The sequence below is a fragment of the Lotus japonicus genome, chromosome 5, assembly GCF_012489685.1.
Source record: "Lotus japonicus ecotype B-129 chromosome 5, LjGifu_v1.2".
NCBI lineage: Eukaryota > Viridiplantae > Streptophyta > Magnoliopsida > Fabales > Fabaceae > Lotus > Lotus japonicus.
Genome location: NC_080045.1, coordinates 8,319,778 through 8,340,947, shown reverse-complemented (window position 1 = coordinate 8,340,947; position 21,170 = coordinate 8,319,778). Strand labels below are relative to the sequence as shown.

General features: G+C 33.6%; 2 protein-coding genes across 3 annotated transcripts; both read left to right on the top strand.

Annotated features, from left to right (window-relative positions):
- Positions 1 to 10,541: 10,541 nt before the first annotated feature.
- LOC130718864 (uncharacterized) lies at positions 10,542 to 15,159 on the top strand. The gene is made up of 9 exons (XM_057569492.1): positions 10,542 to 11,075; positions 11,181 to 11,384; positions 11,543 to 11,600; positions 12,026 to 12,088; positions 12,761 to 12,836; positions 13,329 to 13,444; positions 13,814 to 13,903; positions 13,996 to 14,127; positions 14,686 to 15,159. Exons 1-9 carry the CDS (start codon positions 10,720 to 10,722, stop codon positions 14,818 to 14,820), a joined length of 1,230 nt encoding a protein of 409 aa, XP_057425475.1. The 5' UTR covers positions 10,542 to 10,719; the 3' UTR covers positions 14,821 to 15,159.
- A 689-nt stretch (positions 15,160 to 15,848) lies between these two features.
- LOC130720132 (protein BUD31 homolog 2-like) lies at positions 15,849 to 21,170 on the top strand. 2 transcript variants are annotated; one of them, XM_057570749.1, is made up of 4 exons: positions 15,849 to 16,018; positions 17,085 to 17,186; positions 17,291 to 17,478; positions 20,680 to 21,170. In XM_057570749.1, exons 2-4 carry the CDS (start codon positions 17,093 to 17,095, stop codon positions 20,833 to 20,835), a joined length of 438 nt encoding a protein of 145 aa, XP_057426732.1. In that variant the 5' UTR covers positions 15,849 to 16,018; positions 17,085 to 17,092; the 3' UTR covers positions 20,836 to 21,170. The 2 variants fall into 2 exon arrangements, with proteins under 2 accessions (XP_057426732.1, XP_057426733.1); XM_057570750.1 differs by having other exon boundaries at positions 15,849 to 16,039.

Genomic DNA, 21,170 nt, shown 5'->3' with positions numbered 1-21,170 from the left:
TGGTTTTTATGTAATATTAATATTAATTTACCCTACATATATTTATTTATATTTGTAATTGTAATTTAACATGAGATAAAAAAAAGTTAATTTGATTTATTTTAATGTTATAGAATAAAAGGAAAGGAATATCCTAATTGAATTGATTTTGTTACGCAACGTTTCAGTTTGATATTTTATGAAAAAGATATATGTAGAGATTTCAAAAGATTTGCAGAGATTTCATACTTATTTATTTTCTTAATTCTCTTTCTTCTATTACTATCTTCTTTATTGGAGTGTGAGTGAGGACTGAGGGTAGACATAAGAAATGAGAATATTATTACGGGTCTAAAAATTCAAAATAAAAAATCTTCTAAAAGTAATTATTATGTAAAACTTCCTTCCTATAAACTTTATTTTCCAAAGATTTGTTTCTTAAAAAAACAAGCTGGTGAAACTTTTTGAATATAAAAATTATGGAAATAATATCTAGATAATAAAATATGTATTACCATAAACGATGATTTGATAATGCACTAAATAATAGTATGTTGTATTTTAGAATTTTTTTATTATAACTATTGGCATCCAAATATTTGTAATGATTAGAAAACAGTTAAATCGTCTCGCGTGCTAACATGGCAGACGAGCCACAATAGGGTTTAGCCGAAGGAGTAAGCAACCGATCAAGCGAGACAAGAATTGGCTAAAAAAGGGAACTTTGACAATATTAGAAAGGTATACATGCCATAGGCCCACAATGGATATAGGTATCCAACGGTTCACCCCTTGAAAATAGGTATAGCGGTTAAAGCTCAAAGAGCCGGCCGAAGCAAGAAGCTCGGCTAAACTAATTGCATATGACATGAAATGACATAAGAATAAAAGAATTGATTATGGAATTCTAGAGCACCGATTTATTCTTTAACATGGCAACGTTTTAATAAATACCATGGAATTTTTGCTATAGATCCTCGTAATGTGAGACTTGGCTTAACATCTGATGGTTTCAACCCGTTTGGTATTATGAGCATCAGCTATAGTGTGTGGCCAGTTGTTTTAATTCATTATAACTTGCCTCCTTGGTTGTGTATGAAACACCAAATATTCTTATTTCTAGTCCAAAAATTCCCTGGATTGATATTGATGTTTATCTCCAGCCTCTAATTGATGACTTAAAAGAGTTGTGGGATGTAGGTTTTGAAACCTATGATGCATCGTCAAGACAAAAAATTCAATTGCATGCAACCGTATTATGGACAATCAATGACTTTCCTGCTTATGCCATGCTACCCGGATGAAGTACTAAAGAAGTATTAGCTTGCCCTTGCTGTCATTGAGAAACTGTCTCTTGTCGTTTGAAATATGGCACAAGCAATGCTACATGGGCCATCGTAGATTCTTACTTACTCAACATCTTTGGCGTACACATAATAGCTCATTTGATAACACAAAGGAGGTAAGGGTTGCACCAATACGAATAACTGGAGATGAAGTAATTGAACAATTTGAAAGTCTTGAACAGTTGTCATTTGAAAAAGCTACAAGAAAAAAGAAAAAGAACTTCACAGGTAATTCATAATTGGAAGAAGAAAAGTATATTTTTTGAATTACCCTACTGGAGAACAATCGAATTAACGCATAACATAGATAGATGCATGTGGAGAAAAATGTTTGTGAGAGTGTTAATGGAACGCTGTTGGATATTGAAGGCAAAAAAAAATATACAATAAAGTCTCAGTTAGATTTGATATGTATGGGACTCAAGAAGAAACTTCATCCTATCAAGATTGAGAATAAATATATCATTCCACCTGCACGTTACACAGTGTCCAGGACAGAAAAATAAAGTTTTGTTGTATCTTAAAATATGTCAGATTTACAAATGCTTATGCCTCAAATATAGGTCGTTGCATAAATATAAACAAACTCAATATCTCAGGACTTAAAAGTCATGATTATCATGTTATACTTGAGAGACTTCTTCCACTTGCCATAAGAGAATTGCTTCCCAAGGATGCTTGTGTTCCTTTGATTGAGCTATCATTATTCTTCGGTGATTTATGCTCTAAAGAGTTAAAAGTGGATGAGTCAAATCGTTTACAAAATTCTATCGTAGTGACACTTTGTAAGCTGGAACGCATCATCCCACCATCATTTTTTGATGTTATGGTTCATCTATCAATTCACTTGACAAATGAAGCAAATAATATATATATATATATATATATATATATATATTTAAGCCAAAAATTGCATTAAAGGGAGTACAAGGGGTACTACAATCCATAATACAAGCAAACAAAAAAGCCAGAACAAGGCCAAAAGAAACCAGAAAACCACCTAAAAAAACCCACATCAGCCCAATACAAAACTAAGTAGCCCACCCCAAAACCATAAAAAAACGGCACAATCATGACAATGCCAACAAATTTAACATTGAAAGCAAACCAGACAATTCTCATGACAGTACCCAACAAAGAGAACAAGCATGAAGCCACAATTAAAAAAACCATGACCCATGTTACCATAACATAAACGTGACCCCCCCCCCCCCATAAATTCCACAACCAAACCCGCTGCTAACTGAGTGATACACATAAAGATCTAGAAACACCATTAGTGGACTAAGATGAAGGGGTTTTAAAATAGGTATTATGTTAGTGGTAATGTTTGGATGAGAGTATTATTAACAAGGAAGAAGAATTAAAAGAACTTCAAGATGTAAATCACTTTGAAAGTGATACTAATCAAGAAGAATATCACACAAGCAAAAATGATTACTCAGAGAAATAAGATTTTGACACATAAAAAAAGTCTAGGCACTTTATTTTTGGTTTATTTTAGTTGAAGTATGTTTCAATACATTTCTGTTAATTTTTGTTGAAATTTTTCATTGAGCATTTATTCTAATAATTTATATACAAATTTATTCTTACATTAATAAATTTATAATAATAAAACTTATTCTTTTTTCTTAGAAATTAGAATTGTTGCCAATAAGGAACATGGAGTCTAAAATCTTGGGGCATGTACCATTGATTAATTAACATCAAATGGACTATTATGCCAAAAAACAACATCTGGTAATCTGGTAATGAATAAAAAATGAAACAATTATGTTAGTCATCTCTATTCTAACCACCAAGCCATTCCCATTCTTCAGCAGTGAAAAAAGGTCAATTTCTCGATCTTCTGGTGACATATTCAGGTAACCTCCTGCCTTTTTTGCCTTTGCACCCGATTTGATACTTTATAGAACAAGACCAAGTTAGTCATATTCAGGTAAATCTCTCTAGTAATTTCTTTCGTGAAAACTTCACGTTTATTTTTCTCTGTCCTAGGCAGAGATGACCCTACAACTACACTCTTTTCAATCTTATTTGAACTTCCTAGGAAGTATAATCCTGTTGCATCATCAGTGCTTTCAGAAGATTTCGCAGCCTCCATTTTATGGCCAAAAAGGCCATTTAGAGCCCCAAAGATACGACTGACAACCGTGGGCTGGAAATAATTATGGTAAAATCTGGTAGTATAACAAGTGTCCATTAGGACTAACCCTCTACAAATGGCAGAGACTCTTCTTCCCCAGTCACACAAATATGCCCCACTTATCTATCCACCATTGCTGCACTCAAAGTAAATGTCATTGAAGAACCGATTAGAATGTCCACTAAAGAAAACGAGGATTGCATCACCTCTGACACATGAATTTGAAAACGCTGTGAGATTCTTCTCAATGTTTTCTTGAGTGATTCTTCACTGATCGCAGCCAAGAGATGATCTCTGTCCTTACTCACCAAAGTGACTAGGTTCTCCTTCTTGATATCATAACCCAACATTGAAGCAACATCATTGATACTGCCGATGGGCTCATCTTTCGAATCCGCACCTACAAGGAGAGCTATCCTCATCTTGATGGAATGTTTATGACGATTAATGAGTGGAACAAGACAATGATGGAATATTGATGAGTGGAACTAGACGATGATGGAATGGAACAAGACGATGATGGAATGTTGATGATGGTTGATGAGTGGAACAAGACGATGATGAAGCAGAGTATTGAAGAATGAGTCTGAGACTGATGTCTCTGACTCTAAGCAGCAATAAAAAAATTATTCTTATAATTTTACATTTAAATAATGAGTAAAAATAATTAAGTTTCATTTCAAAATGTCCAATTTAGATGTGGATCAAGTGAAGACATATTAATTACATATGTATAATTTAATAAAAATTAGGCTTGATTGAATTTTCCCTTAGTTTAGATTATGTGTGATTTTGGCCACATAAGTTTTTGTCAAGCAAATTAAGCCTCTCTGGTTTATTTTTAAAATTAAGCAAATTTTCTCATTACATCATTATTTTTTTTTCAAGTATTTATGATGGATTTGATCTATGATATAATTTTAAAAAGAAAAACTAGTGAAAATTTGCAAAATAGTAAACCAAATAAATAATTTTCCCTATCAAATATGTAGGTTTTTTTTGTCTTAAACTATATATCCCGACAACCGGTAATCGTGAGACTAATTACTCACCCCACGATGCGCAGCAGTAGGCTGGTAAATAAGTTCTTTTTCATTCATGAGAGTTGGAATTCAAACCCCCAACCATTTGCTTAAGGGACATAGTGTTGAATCACTACACTAACTCACTTATTCAAATATGTAGTCTTGATGCGGATAAAGTAAAAAGGAATTTCAAATATATAAGAATACTTTGAACAAAGATATTGATTCAAAAATTTAAAATTAGATTATGCTATTAGAGAAATATAATAATGTTTGACCAAAAAAGAGAAATGTAATAGTGGAGCATGTGCTCCCACTTTGTTGCGGATTATGTATTAAAAACATTGAAATTAAAATTTACTGCCTCTGTTTTTATATATAAGTCAGAAATAACTAATTCTCTAAGATTAAGAAAAGTAGTTACTAGTAATAAAATTGTAAAGAAAATGATTTACTTTCCTAGATTACCCTTATTTACTTTCTTATGATTTTCTATCTCCAAGTTAATACTTCTAAAGTTTATCATCTCTTTCATATTAAATATTATGGTGAACTTGGAAAAAATTATTTAATGCTTCCAAGATATTAGAAAGTGACTTATATTTTGTAACAATTTCTTTTCAAAAAAGTGACGTATAATAGGGAACGGAGGGAGTAACTCAAATAAAAATTCATGTTTTTTTTCTAAATTGTCAAAAAAAAAAGATAAGAATTGAATTAGATTTATGCAATTAGATAACACTTTTAGAATCCAACAAGCATCACAATGATATCTTAACTAAAAAACTAAAAAAGAATGATAAAATAGCAACAAAAATAAATGGTCAAGTGGCTTAAAATTTGGATAAGTTTTTTTGTACTTAGAACTTGGACAGGTTTTTGTTTTTGGCATATATGGAGAGAAGTAAGATTTGCCAAAAAAAAAATCAAAATACTCTCTCATCCCATATGCAGAAGGAATGAGTTCATGGCTTTATCATGCTTCGAATTTGTTGCGCAGATGGAGGTTGGGGAGTTAGAACTTCTAAAAAAATTACATTTATTTTAGACGCTAAATGTTTGTCGCTTATTTTAGGCACAAACATAATTTACTTTCTTAAACTTGTAACACTCATGTTAAGAGAAGCTGCCTGCTCTTTCCCTACTTCATTCACACCAGAAACTCTGTTGCAACCTCCTTACTGGTTTGCTGATCAACTCCACAACTTCTCTGCATTTACCCAAATCTTCTTACAACTCTAGGCATACATGTTTTGATCGTCATTTTTTTAAAGTACAATCAATTTTTTGTTCTGCATGTTCTAAAAGAAGATTCTCACTATTTATTATAAGGTCAATCTCTATCATTTTTTTATGTTTTTTGATTTTAGACCTTGTTTCCCTCTTCTTTAAAGGCATGTGAACCTCTCAATGGAATGAATTAGAATTTGCTGCTAAAGTGTGGAGGATTGCATTGCATAGTATGATTCTTAAGTTTTTTGTTTAATTAATCTTATTAATTAAGAGATGCCTAACTTGCTTTGAAATTTGCATGTGTAGACATATAGCAATAAGTTTTCTTTGAATACATTAACACAATAAATTCCTTAAAGAAACATGCGGGTATGAAATTGATGCTTTAGAGACAAATGGAGATAGGAAAAATAGATATACATATATTTAAATCTTTGAATTCTATAAATGAGAAACATTCTCATGTTTAGTATGATATCATATTTGCCGTCACCTATAAGGTCCATTGATTGTAGGGGGGAAGTTTTTTTATTATTGTGATTTGTTGAAGTAGCTTAAATAGCAATAGGGAGGATTTATTGTTTTATCTATACACAATACTTATAATGTTTTTCATTTTTAATTGTTGATTGCAAGATAACTTTGACATTGATGTGAGGTGCCACAACATCACCAAGATGTTATTCTTGCTACAATAAAACGCATATATAGAAATTATAGAGGTAGACTTCAGGAGACCTTTAATCACTATGAAACCAATGAGGTAGATTTAGAAAATAAAACTGATCAGATATGTGAAGATCACTGGGAGTGCTTGATAAATTATTTTTCAAGTCCTAAGTTAAGTATATATGTTGATACTAAATTTATTATAAATATAGATAATTAGTTATGAATCTGAAAAGTGTTACTGTAATTATATCTGTTTATTTTAATTTTACGCAATGAGTGCGAGGTACAAATCAAATAAAGCAAAATAATTTATTAAACATAGATGTGGAAGGAAATCATTTCAAGCTGTTAGATATGATATAGTAATATAAAAATATAAAATTACTTAATTATAAATTTCACATTGAATTGATAATTTATTATAATTATTCGTTGTTATTCTTATAGAGATCCTTAAACTGATAATGAGCCTAATTATCAATAATGTACAATAGAGAGTGGATAAATGAAGCTTCTTTAAGGAAGTTCATATGTGTGCTTTTTATATGATTTATAATTATAATTAGTTTATCTCTATTTAACTATTAATTATAATTAAAAATTTCTTTAATAGACGAGGGTTTAAGAAGTTTCTACAAAGGGATTATGTGCCTTTGGTCTTTTTCAGAACAAAAACATTTATGAGTGTTTAATTTTTTATTTTAATTTGTTTAATTATTAGTTAATAATTTGGTTTTACATTTTTAAGTTGTTATATGTAGGTTGTTTATTCTGGTCATTTGAGTGTTATATTTTGAATCCATGAGATGACTCCTGTAATGAGATTTTAATCTATTAAATGTGGCTCTTATCCACTTGGTGTTTTTATTTCTCATAGTCTAAATATTATGAATATGTCTCTTTTTGTGTTGTTTTAATAATTTCCTACTAGTTTTAAATAATCATTAGAATTAAATTAGTATATGTAATTACTATAATTTCAAAAAATAATAATTATTCATATTTATAAAATACAATTTTATACCATTTCCTATAATTTTGTTTAGAAAGCAAAATGATAGATATAATAATATAGAAAGTGTTGAGAAACAACCTCTCTCAACATGGGTACAGTAACCTAACAGCATACAGTTGGAATAACCTACGAATATATCAACAACCTCGATAGAAACCCCAGAACCACGAAAATGTGCTTAAAACCATCCAAAAACCTATCGTCTGCCCCATTAGATAAGTCCCCATTAAAAACGACGAACAAATCGCTCGATACCCACAAACAGGGACTCAAACCTATCATACAAATCAAAGACCCGCCAAAAAAACCCCAACTTAACGTTATAGGGCAGTAAGCTAGTAACCAAGAGCCTAAACTAAGAACAGAAAGAAAAACAACTAGAAAAGACAAAAAAACAACAGCAAACAGTAGCAACAACCGATCCTCAAACGCATCACCAGAACATTAGACGCACGAACAGGGAACTCTGGGAAAGAAAAACACAGTCAGAACTCCATCCAAGGAAGGAACCTTAATGCTAATAATTAGAGTTGTTGTCAAATGCTAATTTATGGCTACGACTTTGATATTTGTTAAAAATATAATAATTAATTTGTATTATTTGCAATTAAATTAGTGGTTGAAAAAAATACCTTAATGCAATAATTTTAATTGTTGAGAAATGTTTCCATATTGCACCAAATGTAGTTGTTGAGAAAAAGTATCTTATCACTACGAATTATTTTTGACAATTTCCTATAGTTGTTGAGAAAAAAATTATTGTCACAACGACTTGCTTTGTTTAGAAAAATATTTTATCGTAATAACTTTAATCGTTAAGATATGTTGGGTCGAAAACATGAGTGACTACCAAAAATCATTTATAATAGCGACAAAGTGTTTAGAATAGTAGTAACAGGAGTTGTTAAAAAACCTCATCAATGACAACAACAACAAATGTTGTGGCCAAACTTTTAGCAAAGGGGTTTTTTGAAGCAACATGCTGCAAAAGATAGTTTTGCCAACAACTTCCCAAATATACCAACGGCATTTGTCGCTGCGAAAAACCTTTTGTCTAGTAATTTTTGTCACTTTGTATTTGTGTAGGCGAGGGTTGTGATGAATGACGTTCTTTTTTACTAATTTGGTTGAGATGATAAAGTATAGCCCGATTATCTATCTCTTTAAAATATTGATTATTATTTTGAATCTCTCAAGGAAAAATAGAGTGGCTTGTCCGAAATCATAAAACCATTCTAAGAACCAATACGAGAATATAAAGAAATATTCATTTTGAACTATAGGAACTGTGAATGTTGATAAAGTTGGTAAAAAGATGTATTGTGCTAGGCATCAATATAGTCACAATGATCGTAGGTTTGAGGGTAAAAGTTCTTGAAAATGATGTAGATTGATGCAGTGGTTGATTCCATTCTTGCATGGACATGATCTTCATGATTTTTAATCTTGAATACACAATCGGGTTATTTTGGTCTAATTTATGAATAATTTCAACATAGTTTGTGTCAATAAGAACAAATTCATAAAAGATTCATGCGCAATATTTTATGGAAGAGATTAAAAAGAGGGAGGGAAGATTTTTGTAGATATTTCTCTTGTCTTGGGTGCTTTGAAAGAACTAGTGTTACCAATGTATTTTGATATGGCTAAAAAGCACTTTTGGCCCCTGATGTTTCAAGTTTTTGCAAATTATGCCCCTACTCTATTTTTGTCGATGTTTCTACCCCTCATGTTTTCAAACAGTGCACCGTCTACCCCTCCGTCACTCTCACACGTTAAAAAACTAACAGAATGAGCTGATTTGGCTTTTTTTTTTATATTATTTGGATCTGTCACATGGAAATTACAAGTGAAATTGGAAAAATTGGGCATGGGAGATTCAAACTCAAGACCTGTAAGTAGCAAAACATGTATTTAACTAGTTCAGTTACATACATAATTGATATATACATCAAGCAAATTTAATTGATATCATTTCCTTGATCATCATCAACTTCATATACTCCTCTCTTCATCTCTCCAATCCACTCAGGAACCTCTCCTGAGAAAGCATGAGTGACGGAGGGGTAGACAGTGCACTGTTTGAAAACATGAGGGGTAGAAACGTCGACAAAAATAGAATAGGGGCATAATTTGCACAAACTTGAAACATCAGGGGTCAAAAGTGCTTTTTAGCCTTTTGATATTGGAGAATAGTGGACTTATTGGATAGGAATTAGAGGATTTTGAGAAAGGTCTCTAGGACTAGAAATGTTTAGTCTTACAAGCATGGGAATATGTGGAGCCGTGGAGGTATGGATGTGTTTGAACTATTGGCGACGGGTATGTTTGTTTTTCAGTTGGGGCATCCAAAAGTACTTTCAGGTCTTATGTAACTTTGTGCCACTATGTTTGGCAAATTAAAAACCACATTCACCCAACCCACTTTTAGCCCCAAACCAACTTTCATCTCAACTCTTCAAATTGTCACTTCTACATTCATCCAACATATTTTCAACCTCAAACTCTATTTTGAAATAAAAGTATCCAAACATAAATCACATTACAACCAACCCACTTTGATCCAAACACTGTTTCGCAAACACATTCACTCAAACTCTGTTTTGCAAACTGAAATCCAACACACACGACGTTGTTGGTTTGACTTGTGTATTGATCGATCATATTGATGGATGCGGTACTCTTGATTCCAGTGCGAACCATATTGATCATTCAAAAGTGTTTTTTTTTCACTCATTTGTGCCCTAACCGTATTGATAGAAGTTAATTAACTCTGATACCATTGTAACATCTCAATTTGATTATTGACCCCACGTTAACAATAAAGTCTTCTCCAAGTACGCTTTATTTTCACTCAAATATAGCATGAGTTTAATTTGATTTTAAGTGTAAACATAATAAAATCTGATTATCATTTCCTATGCGTGCAAAAGACACCAAACTAGAAAATGATCTGATTACTTTAATTCTGATTAGTTTAATTCTTATCAAAAAATAAAATCTGATTACTTTAATTCTTATCTTTGGGCTTTGGCCACCAAAATTCACATTTTGAGTCATAAGTCCAAATCTAAAACAGTCAAATTCACTAGCCAATCATCAGAAGCCATTGGATTTGGATTTCAAGTTTTCATCAACTGGGAGGGGCCTCAAAATCGTGGCAAAATCTTCAACACATGTGCAAGTTTTTGCCTTCACTGAAAATATTTCCAAACTACACACTTTCCACTTTCCACTACACTCTGCGATTGCATACCCAGCCAGAGTAGTAGTAGTAGTAGAGTGTTCTTTTTTGGGTGAATGGAAATGGCAACCTCTTCCTTCATCCTAGGTTCAAATTTCAAGTGCATGTTCTCTTCGAAGAATACTAAAATTCTGTCTGGTTTTGGTGGATTCAAACACCCATACCCACATGGGTTATTCAGCAAAAGCTTCCATTTTTACACACTGTCTCCTAGAATGGTGGCAGGGAGAACAAAGATGGTTTCTAATGTGTATGTTGGCAGGGACACAAGTATCAGAATCAGTAGCAAGATGTTCACCGAATTGGATTCTTGTCTGGTGATACCACCTACACCCTATCGTGCCAAGCCAAGGGCTATAGTCAAATTCCTCGGTGGTGCCTTCATTGGTGCTGTTCCTGAAGTTACCTATGGGTATTCTGTGATACCCATTTGTTTTTTTAGTGCAAATTTTGATTCTTTCCATGTTGGTGATGTTAATGGTTTGATGATATATATTTTTTTTTTGCAAAATTGCAGGTACCTAATAGAGTGTTTGGCAAAGGAAGGTTTTCTTGTTGTGGTGGTGCCTTACAATGTGACATTTGACCATGCTCAAGCTGCTAAACAAGTGTATGAGAAGTTTCACACTTGTTTGGATACACTCCTTACATCTGGGTTGCCTCAAGCCAATTTGTCACCTGCTCAGCTTGGAGACCTTCCTCTTTTCTGTGTTGGTCATAGGTAGGTCTTTAGTGCTTGGATCAGCATTGTCTCAATTTATCTTGGATAAATGTGATTATGGTAAAATTGATTATAGTTAAATTGAGTTGTTTATAGCAATGTTACTGGAATTAATGTCAAGGATGTAATGTATTTTCTTTGTTTTTGATAAATTGTAGCAATGGTGCACTTCTTCAACTACTCACAGGAAGCTTATTTTCTGAGAAATTACCCAAGGTTTGGTTATCTCTGTGGCTGCCAGCACAAGATTGTATTTAATTATCTATGCATAAAATGATTTTGGTATTTCAACTGAATAGTGAGTTGGAGTTTTGTATTAAATCCTGAGTTTAATTTTCATAAACTAGAAGTGTAAATCTTCTTTACACAGACATCTAATCGTTTCATCTCACATCAACAGGAACAATTACATGATTTATGATCTTAATTAAATTTAAATTTACTTTCTGACGTGGCAAACAACTATTGGATGTAAGTGTAAAGAGCTTTTACATTGCCGGCCTGTATACATAATGGTATTTTAGTTTCTGAAAGCATAATGCATATTATGAAGTTTCCTTTTACTGTTTTACTTCAATAAAATTTATAGACTTATAGCTATTCAAGGAGTGTGACGAAAAGGTATATATCTCTTGTGGAAGGCTAATGCCATAATCGCATACAACAATAGGCCAGCAACGGAGGCAGTCCCTTACTTTGAGCAGGTATTAACACTCATTATTGTTGAATGCTAATACAGCAACTTATCCAATAGTCTTTACAGGCTACTTTGATACAATGTTAGATTCTTTTCATTATGAAAAAGAAGGATTTTTTTTTTCCAAGAGGCTATGCATACTTCGCCACTAGAGCTTTTCTTTGATATGTTGGAAGCATAACTAAATGGACGTTAGTATTGTTTTCTTTCCCTTTATTCAAACATTTAAATCATTGCTGTGAAAGGATTCTATAAATCTATCGAAATAAAAGGTTAAGAAAGTTGCTGTTTCCGTTTCTATTTCCTCTTCCTATCCCATGTAAAATTAGTAAGCGCAAGAAATATTACAGTTACACATATAACTATGTTCAATTAACACTAGCATTATTGGCATGCCATCAGCTTGCAGAAAATTTAACAATAAATTTAGTCTGTCTAGAACAACAAACAATGTTGCTGATGAAATTGATTATTCCCTTTGTTCATACCATTCAGTACTTCATTAGAACCACTTAAATAAACTTGTATCCTGAAATAATTTCAGATGGCCTTAAGGAGCAAAGATGTTCTTTAAAGGGCCTAATATTATTTATCCTCATACTGCATTTCAGATGATAAGTCATGTTTGTAATTTGTTCATCTCAACTGTGATCTAAAACTTTGCATTGCTGTCCTGCAGTTGGGTCCTGCAGTCAGCCAGATGATGCCGGTTATGGAAACAAATCCTGTTTATTCAATAGCTAGAAATGCATCAGGTATCTCCTTAGCTTGCTCCTGCTGCATTTGCTTCAAAATGTTGCATGATTTTGCTCTAGCTTTGTAATGTAAACCATATCTTACTCCTCCAACTGCTAAAATCTGCCAAATTGCAGTGTTGCCTTCATTGCCTAATTTGTCACAGTAGGGAAAATATTTACACTATATGATCTGTTAGGAACCAAATTGCAAGGTATGGGACTTGAGTCCGACATTGGAAGTATGGGATTCTAATGTGGGGTTCATAAGGCCTTAGCTCTCCAACTACAACAGCTAGCTTTTGTGCTGTGGTTCTCCCAAGTTTCTTATCGTGATCCTACTCATTCATTATAATACCAGTTACTGGTGGAAAGATGATTCTATTATATAGAGAATTTAAAAATTCATATATGAACTTTGCTCTGATTCAAAGTCTCTGTTCTAAATGTGTATCTAGGACGATTGTGTCTGATTAAAAAAATGACCCTGCATGTCACCCCAAACCTATGTAGGAGACGCGTGGAAGATGATGCTGGATTCTTTTGGATCAATTATACAGGAAAGCGAGCAAGAACTTCTGAATTCCTTAACTAAATTTGTTGATCAGTTACCATCAGTAATGAATGAGGTTTGTCCTAACAGATTATTTTGGAGAATATGTTAATGCATGTGTTAAATGGAAAACCTAGGTGGTCAAATATTTCTGTTAGTTCCCATGTCTCCAGTTATTGCTTATGTGCCTTCCACATCCTTGAATCAATTTTTTGCTTCTATTTGATGCACATAATCCCTGAGGATAATCTATAAATAATTGATGAAGATCTTTATGGACATTGATCTATAATGGGTAAAATGGTTCATTGGTTTGGAACCCAACTTGATCACGGCTAAATATCTGTGTCTTGCACCTAAAATTTGACTTCAATGCTTAAAACTTACTCATTTTAGACGTTAATGGTTGTGTGTGTATTTTCTTGATGCAATACCTATCTGCCAGATTACACAAGGAGTATCCGAGTTCAAGCCAACACCATCTGAGAACCGTGATTGCTTCAAATGTTCATACAATGTTGAAAATACATTATTGGTTTGTCTGATATCCCTATATCTTAGAACTTAATCTTCAAATTTTGCTGGCATTGGTAAGATATATCTGACTTTGTTTATTTGTCTCTCAAGGTGAAATTCAATTCTGACGCAATTGATGAGACAGACATTCTTGAAGAAACACTTAAACCTCGTGTGGAGTCTTTTGGTGGGACATTGGAAAAAGTACTACTTAATGGTAACCACATTACAGCTTGCATTCAGGTAAAACTTCTTTGCATATTTTGTTCATTACAGTTAAATCTTTCCTCTTTGCAGAACCCACTTCTTTGAGTTATCATTCATTGCAGTTACTTTGTTCATGTGCCAATTGCATAATTTGAAATATTTGATATATGCATAAATTCAACCCTTCAATCCTGACATGAATAACAGATTTCGTAATTAACACTTGAGGAATAGCTTGTCAAGCAAAAATCAAAATCAAATGTTTTCTTCTAAATTATTTTCCTGATTTTCCTGAATGAAACTCAAGTGTGTTTCTGGCTTTAATATTTTAATGATTTCAAGTTTAAAATAAAATTAATACCTGTGTCCTAAAGGTGTCTAGCCATGAAGGAGTATCGGCTTAGTATATATTTCATATATGTGTCAAGTCATAAGTCATAATTAAGAACATGAACTAATAAGTGTCATAACTCATAAGTCATAACATATGCTTGATAATCTCTGATGATTACTTTCCTTTTAAAAAGCTTAAATTTCTGTTCTTCTAAGTTATCTTGCTTCTTTTTTCTGTGGCTGTTAACATTGGGAAATCAGGAACCAAGATGGCAAGTGGGTAAATTGTATACTCCAGCAGATGCTGTTGCTCAAGTGCTTAAATCTCTTTCTTTGAGTGATACTAGAATCCTTGCCAGAACCATTAGCGACTGGTTCAGACGTTTTGAAGATTGAAGTGCAAGGAAAGATTTATATTGCTTGGATAAAAAATAATGAGATATGATATTAGCTACTGGAACAGAGTCCAAAGGTGATGATTGAAGTCCTTTGTAGTGTATATAGCACAAAGGTTAAATTGTGTCGCTGTACTTGTATCATTTAGTGGATGTTGGAAATACTTCTGCAATCATTTCTAAAGTCAAAATCAATTTTTAAGAGAAGCTTCTGTGAATAGCTTCAGGATGTTGGAATTGATTCAGGTGAAAAAGAAACATTTACATGTGCTTCTTTTACACCAAATTTATGTATAATTTCAGGCTGAATATTCTATGAAGGGTTGAAAATCTACCTAAATCAGGATGATAAGTCTTTGCTTTTGTAAAGTTTAGATTTTTTTTAGAGCCTCTAAACTTAAAGCAAATTAGAAAGACGGCTCATGTGCTAGCACTTTCATAATGTCCCAACTCCCAAGTTGTATTGTTGTTCATTTAATTTTTTTTTTGAGAGCTTGTTCATTTAACTTGGTTTAAATGAGATTTGTTTTAGAAGAAAAAAAAAATGAGCGAGTGGTTGATATTCAAAGAATTCTATTAATTTGTCTAGTACATGTATCATACATATGAGACAATTTTATTCAAATCGGGAAGAAAGCGGCTAAAATATTCATAATTTTAGCTTGTTCGAACACTCTCAAATTTTAACTTGTTTGTTGTCTCATCAACTTTTCTCAAGAAAATTCGTAGAGATTTTTATTCTCCTTAGTCTTATTATAATAAATTAAAATTTTAGCTTTTTTGATTAAGTTAAAAGTTTGAAGTGTGCAAGTAACTTATAATTGTGACTTATTTCAACTCACGCATCCACGTCAATTCTCACATGACACAAACAACACCAATTTTATAAATATTTTTTAACTCACCCCAATTTCACAAATATTTTAATGTTTTATATTTTTTAAGAAAAAAAAATTACGGGTCTAAATTTGGAAATTTGTTTACGGGTGCATATTTCATAAACCCTATATAATTATGAAACTCCTAAATTAAACGTCTCTGTTTCCAGCTTCCCACTCACTCGACTCGACCCTCAGTGCCCGAGTCCCTAATTCGTCTCCTCGCACAGCGCCACCGTCAAGAAGTCTTTCAACGACGGCGCCGCTTAACACGCCGGCGAAGCCTTTGACGGTGATTCAATCCGTCGCCTCCACTGCTTCGTGAGTTCTTCACTGCATCTAGTAATTTTTCATCCCTTGTTTTTTCAATTGACCTAAATGTGATAATTGGAAAATTTTGATATGAACAGAGAAGAGAAAACCATAGTGGTGTTATTAATTTCACTCTAATTAGGAAGTGCTACTGGTATTGATTAAACCATAGTTCTTTGTTTAATACTGATTTTTCTTTCTGGAATATGTTGGTTTTATTTCAATTTGCTTTGGAATTTATGTATATGCTGTATTCAAATGAATCGGAACATTCGATGATTCAAGTAATAGGCTATTTGTTAACTTAAGCTTAGCCTTTATGTGTTTGGTATGTTGATGGAAGTGATATCCTAGAGGGGTTTAGGAGTTGTGCTTGATTCTTCTTTCTATTGATTGAGGAAATAAATAACGAGGTTGAAGTGTGCGTAAGCAATAGTTAACTTTGCTGTCATGAAAATAACACCTTTCTTCTCCTTCTATATATCCATGTCCAAGAATTGTATCATGAAAAGGCCACCTTTAGGCCCTGCAGTAATCCTAACCGATAAATTTTGGACTGGATTGGTCCTGACTCCTGACTTCAAAGAAAATCAAAACTTATTGGATGAATATGTGATTAGGCAGAAGGGATTGGATCGGATGGGCTTTTACCTGAAAAACAAACCATTCAGACTGCGAACACTCCTAGATCAAAGCTTATCTTGTGGTATCAAGAGATGCTTAGAGAAATGCTAACAACACCCTCTTTTGGACACTCTCTCAAACACTCACCCTATGGTTAGTTAAAATACACGTGGGTCCCATCACTTTGGAAATGAGACCCACTAATTTAGTGGGACCACATGAATTTTAACCAATCATAGAGTGAGTGTTTGAGAGTGTCCAAAAGAGAGTGTTGCTAGCATTTCTCATTTTATTATTGTGCCAATGACTTTTAACTTGTTTCGTCGGTGATTTTTCTATATCTTTGTTTATTAAGGATTCACTATACAGCTTGTATCTATTGAGTGTCATTTATATTGCTAGTTAAAATGTATGAAAATTTACCCTTCAATGTCACATTTTCCTTTGACAGGTGCAAAGATGCCTAAAGTAAAGACAAACCGTGTGAAATACCCAGAGGGATGGGAATTAATTGAGCCCACGCTCTGTGAACTACAAGCAAAGATGAGGGAAGGTTGGGATATTAGATGCTATGCTTGCCTTCCTTGCTATTTTCCCCCTTTTCTTTCTGTAATCTGTAAACATGATTTATTTTTTTTCATATCCTTTATGTGGCAGCTGAGAATGATCCACATGATGGCAAAAGAAAATGTGAGACTTTATGGCCTATATTTAAAATTGCACACCAGAAGAGCCGCTACATATTTGACCTCTACCATCGGAGGAATGAAATTTCTAAAGAGTTGTATGAATTCTGTTTAGATCAAGGATATGCTGACCGCAACCTGATTGCAAAATGGAAGAAGGTACTTATCATGAGTTATTAATTCTATTTTTTGGAGTGCTTTTGTTTTTCTATTTCCTTTTTCATTGGAGAATAAGTACAATCAGACTGAAGGTAAGAAATTTGCATCTGAGATGGTAACCCCTGAACCTTATACCTAGAAGAAGAGAACTTTAACTGTATCCCAAATAAACTTAGTGGGTGAAGAACCTCCTTCCGTGAGCTCGCCTCAAACTCTTTGAAAAGATTTTCTTTCTACTACCAGTTACATTATTACAACTATTTAGAATAAAGGCTTAACTGCACTTTTGGTCCCCCACTTTATTCAATCGTGTGATTTTGGTCCTTAACAAAATTTATTAGCACTTTGCGTCCCTCACGTTAACTTTCGTTTGCACTTTTGGTTTTCCTTCCACTCCCATCCAATATTTAACGGTTTTTTGTTAAGAAATTAATTAAAAATAAAAAACAAAAACCTAAACCCAGAGATCCATAAAGTTCTTGAATATCTTCATCTTCTTCAAACATTCTTTTATCTTCCTCATCATGTTATTCATCTTCAAATCTGAAAATCCTTTCAACATCTACGATTCCACCTTCATCTACATAAAAAACAAAGGGAACAAAAGGAAAAGAAAAAGAACAAAACAAAAAAAACCCCAAATCCAAGAAACCCTAACACTAACCTAGAATCCCCAAATCCAGATTTGATCCATGCCCTTGTGCAATACGTGTTCACATAAGGCTTATAAAAAGAGGAAAAGAATTGTAGCACTCAGAACAAAGCTACAATCCCATCACACCCCACCTTTCAAGAAATGCAAACAGAGCACTCCAATGAGAAACCGAATTACAAATTGAAGAACGAGTGCTCCCGGTGGCGGAGGATGTTGAAGAAGATTCGCAGTAGGTGGAGGAACTGCAAAGTCGAATCCCGATGGGGAAATGGAGGAACCAATCAGATCTGGGTTTGGGGATTCTAGGGTAGGATTTGGATTTGAGCTGGTGACACTTTTGATGTTTCTCTGTTGACAATTGAAGGGGTAATTTTCTGGGTTCTTCCTCTCATGATTTCTCTTTCGTGTTCCCATGGCGAGAGTAACACTTTGAATGCATGAAATTTGTGCGTTATGCATTTGGGGGATTAAGGGGTTTGGTTTGGGGGTGCTGATATAGCCATATGGGTACTAATTTTTCCTCTTATGATGGGGATTTTGCTGCTTTGAAGCCATGGCTTGGGGACATATGTGAGGGTTGATGGGTTTTTAGATGAAGATGATGAAAGAAGATGCTTGAAGAAGATGAATATTCATAATGTTCTGGGTTTTCATTTTCATTTTTATTTTTAATTAATTTTTTAACAAAAAAACTGTTAAATATTGGATGGAAGTGGACGGAAAATCAAAAGTGCAAACGAAAGTTAATGTGGGGGACGCAAAGTGCTAATAAATTTTGTTAAGGACCAAAATCGCATGATTGAATAAAGTGGGGGACTAAAAGTGCAATTAAGCCTAGAATAAACTAGAATTAGCATCTCCATGTGTTATGGGCCTGTTCCCAAGGCCCAAATTTTCTAAGGTTTATGTGCGGAGAAGGAAGAGGTGGGATGCACCAAATTGGACCACCGGCTGAGGTGGCATGGGCAAGAGGGACAAGTGAGGGGAGCGTGCTGGCTGAGTTGGAGGGAGAATATAACCGTGAGAGGGCAGGAAATCGGGTTAGGCTTGGGTTTAGCTGGAATTGGGAGAGAAGGGGCACTCTCGAAATTGCTTCTAGAGTTTAGTGCTTGATGCCTTTTTTTAGATGGAAATTGATTGCCTTTTCTTAGATAATAAACACTATAGCACCAGACATGCCTTTTAATGATACTTGTTTTATGCTTGCTTCATTTACTCTCCTTCAAAAAAAAAATCAGGGACATTTTGAAAATTATCTGGACTATGCTGCCGTGGTGTTAGTTTAATTTCTGGTATTCTTGATTTAGTGCCTTAGTTTTGAGTTCATGGAAATTCGTTGAAGTATTGAAATAAAGGGATTGTTATCGGGATGTGAATATGTGTGGCTTGCATGTTATCATCATTGCTGCTTAAACATTCTTCTAAGTGACCTTTCCTGGCAAATAATATCAATAGGCCAAGGTTCAGTAACCTTTTTCTCCATGTACATATGCTGTGAATTGCATGTGTTGGAATGCAATGCATGTACAGTGTCGGACATTCAGTGTCCTGTTTCATATGTTGTAGTGGACATCATCTTCTAATTTGATTTAACTAGTTAAGGGAACTGTTGCCTTCCTTACTTGAATTGTATTCGTATTCTAATAAAGATATAAATTAGGAATCTTGTTTTGAATTGTTACAGTATTAGAGAATGGTGAAACATTTTACTGTCATTGTACTCATATGCTGTCTTGATCTGATATTGAAATTTAAAAAAGATGGATTGATGATTGCTTTGTTGGTTTTGGTGTAACCTGATGCTGTGCTGGTTTTCTTTGTTTTCGTAACCAATGATCTTACTCTGATAATCTAAAACTGAGATTTAATCATGTATTACTGTTCAAGGAGAAATTGGTATTTAATGTTATTTGATGTACTTGTTCCAGCAGAACCTGTGTTATCAAATAAGCATGACCCTAACCACAACCTGCCGGTACACTATAAGGTTTAGTTCTGAACCCAAGAACAAGAGAGAAGCTCTCACAAATGGAGAAAACTCAATTACTCAAATGTCATTCAGATTCAAATTCTTGGTTTGTGCTTACATTGGGTTCATAGTAGTTACTTAGTGATAGTTACTTGTTGAGTGGGTTTACCTGAGATAACTAAAGTTTACTCAAATGAGTTTACACTCAAGATAAGTCGATTTTGCACCCTAGACTCGTAATCTCGTATGATATTATGAGATAGCACGCGAGTTTAACAACGTTGGTCATTGCTACTGGCTAGGAAAAATTGCTAATAATATTCAAAAATAAAATAAAAACATCATTATTGTTGGCCACCTTCTGCTTGCCTTTAGTTTTTCCAATTAAAGAGTTTCTTTTTTATTATTACTGCTATTAATACTACTACTACTATTATTATTAATTCACCAAGGTGAGATTATATATCTGCAAATTATTTAAATTATCTTATAGGGATTTCTCTCATTTCTCTGCATTGTATGTGCTTTCTTGGATTGGAGTAATTAAAATCATTGTTTTTTTTATCTTGATTTGCAGCCTGGTTATGAACGTCTGTGTTGCTTGACATGCATGCAACCGCGGGATCACAATTTTGCCACCACTTGTGTTTGTAGAGTACCCAAGCAACTTAGGGAGGAGAAGGTAATAGAGTGTGTCCATTGTGGTTGCAAAGGCTGTGCAAGTGGGAACTGATTGGACATCAATTGTAGTTGCATAAAATGCCCAAGGAGGTTTTGTAAGTTGAGAAGGGGACATGGCAAGAGTATGGAGTCAGTATTCCTATTTGCCTTTCAAAATATTGTTTGAAACTAAAGGACCAAGTTCTCTATTCCTGCCAGGAGTGAACAGACAAACTGAAGTTTCTCTCCTTTCATCATTCAATGTGTGAAAGAGAAAAGAAAAAGAAAAGGTTACTTGTAAACAGTAATGGAGATTGTTGTCAGTTACTCTCCATAACGTTTGAGAAGCTTTGGTCCCACAGCACTTAAAAGACAATGTGCTCAAATATTAAGGGCTTGTTTCATTCC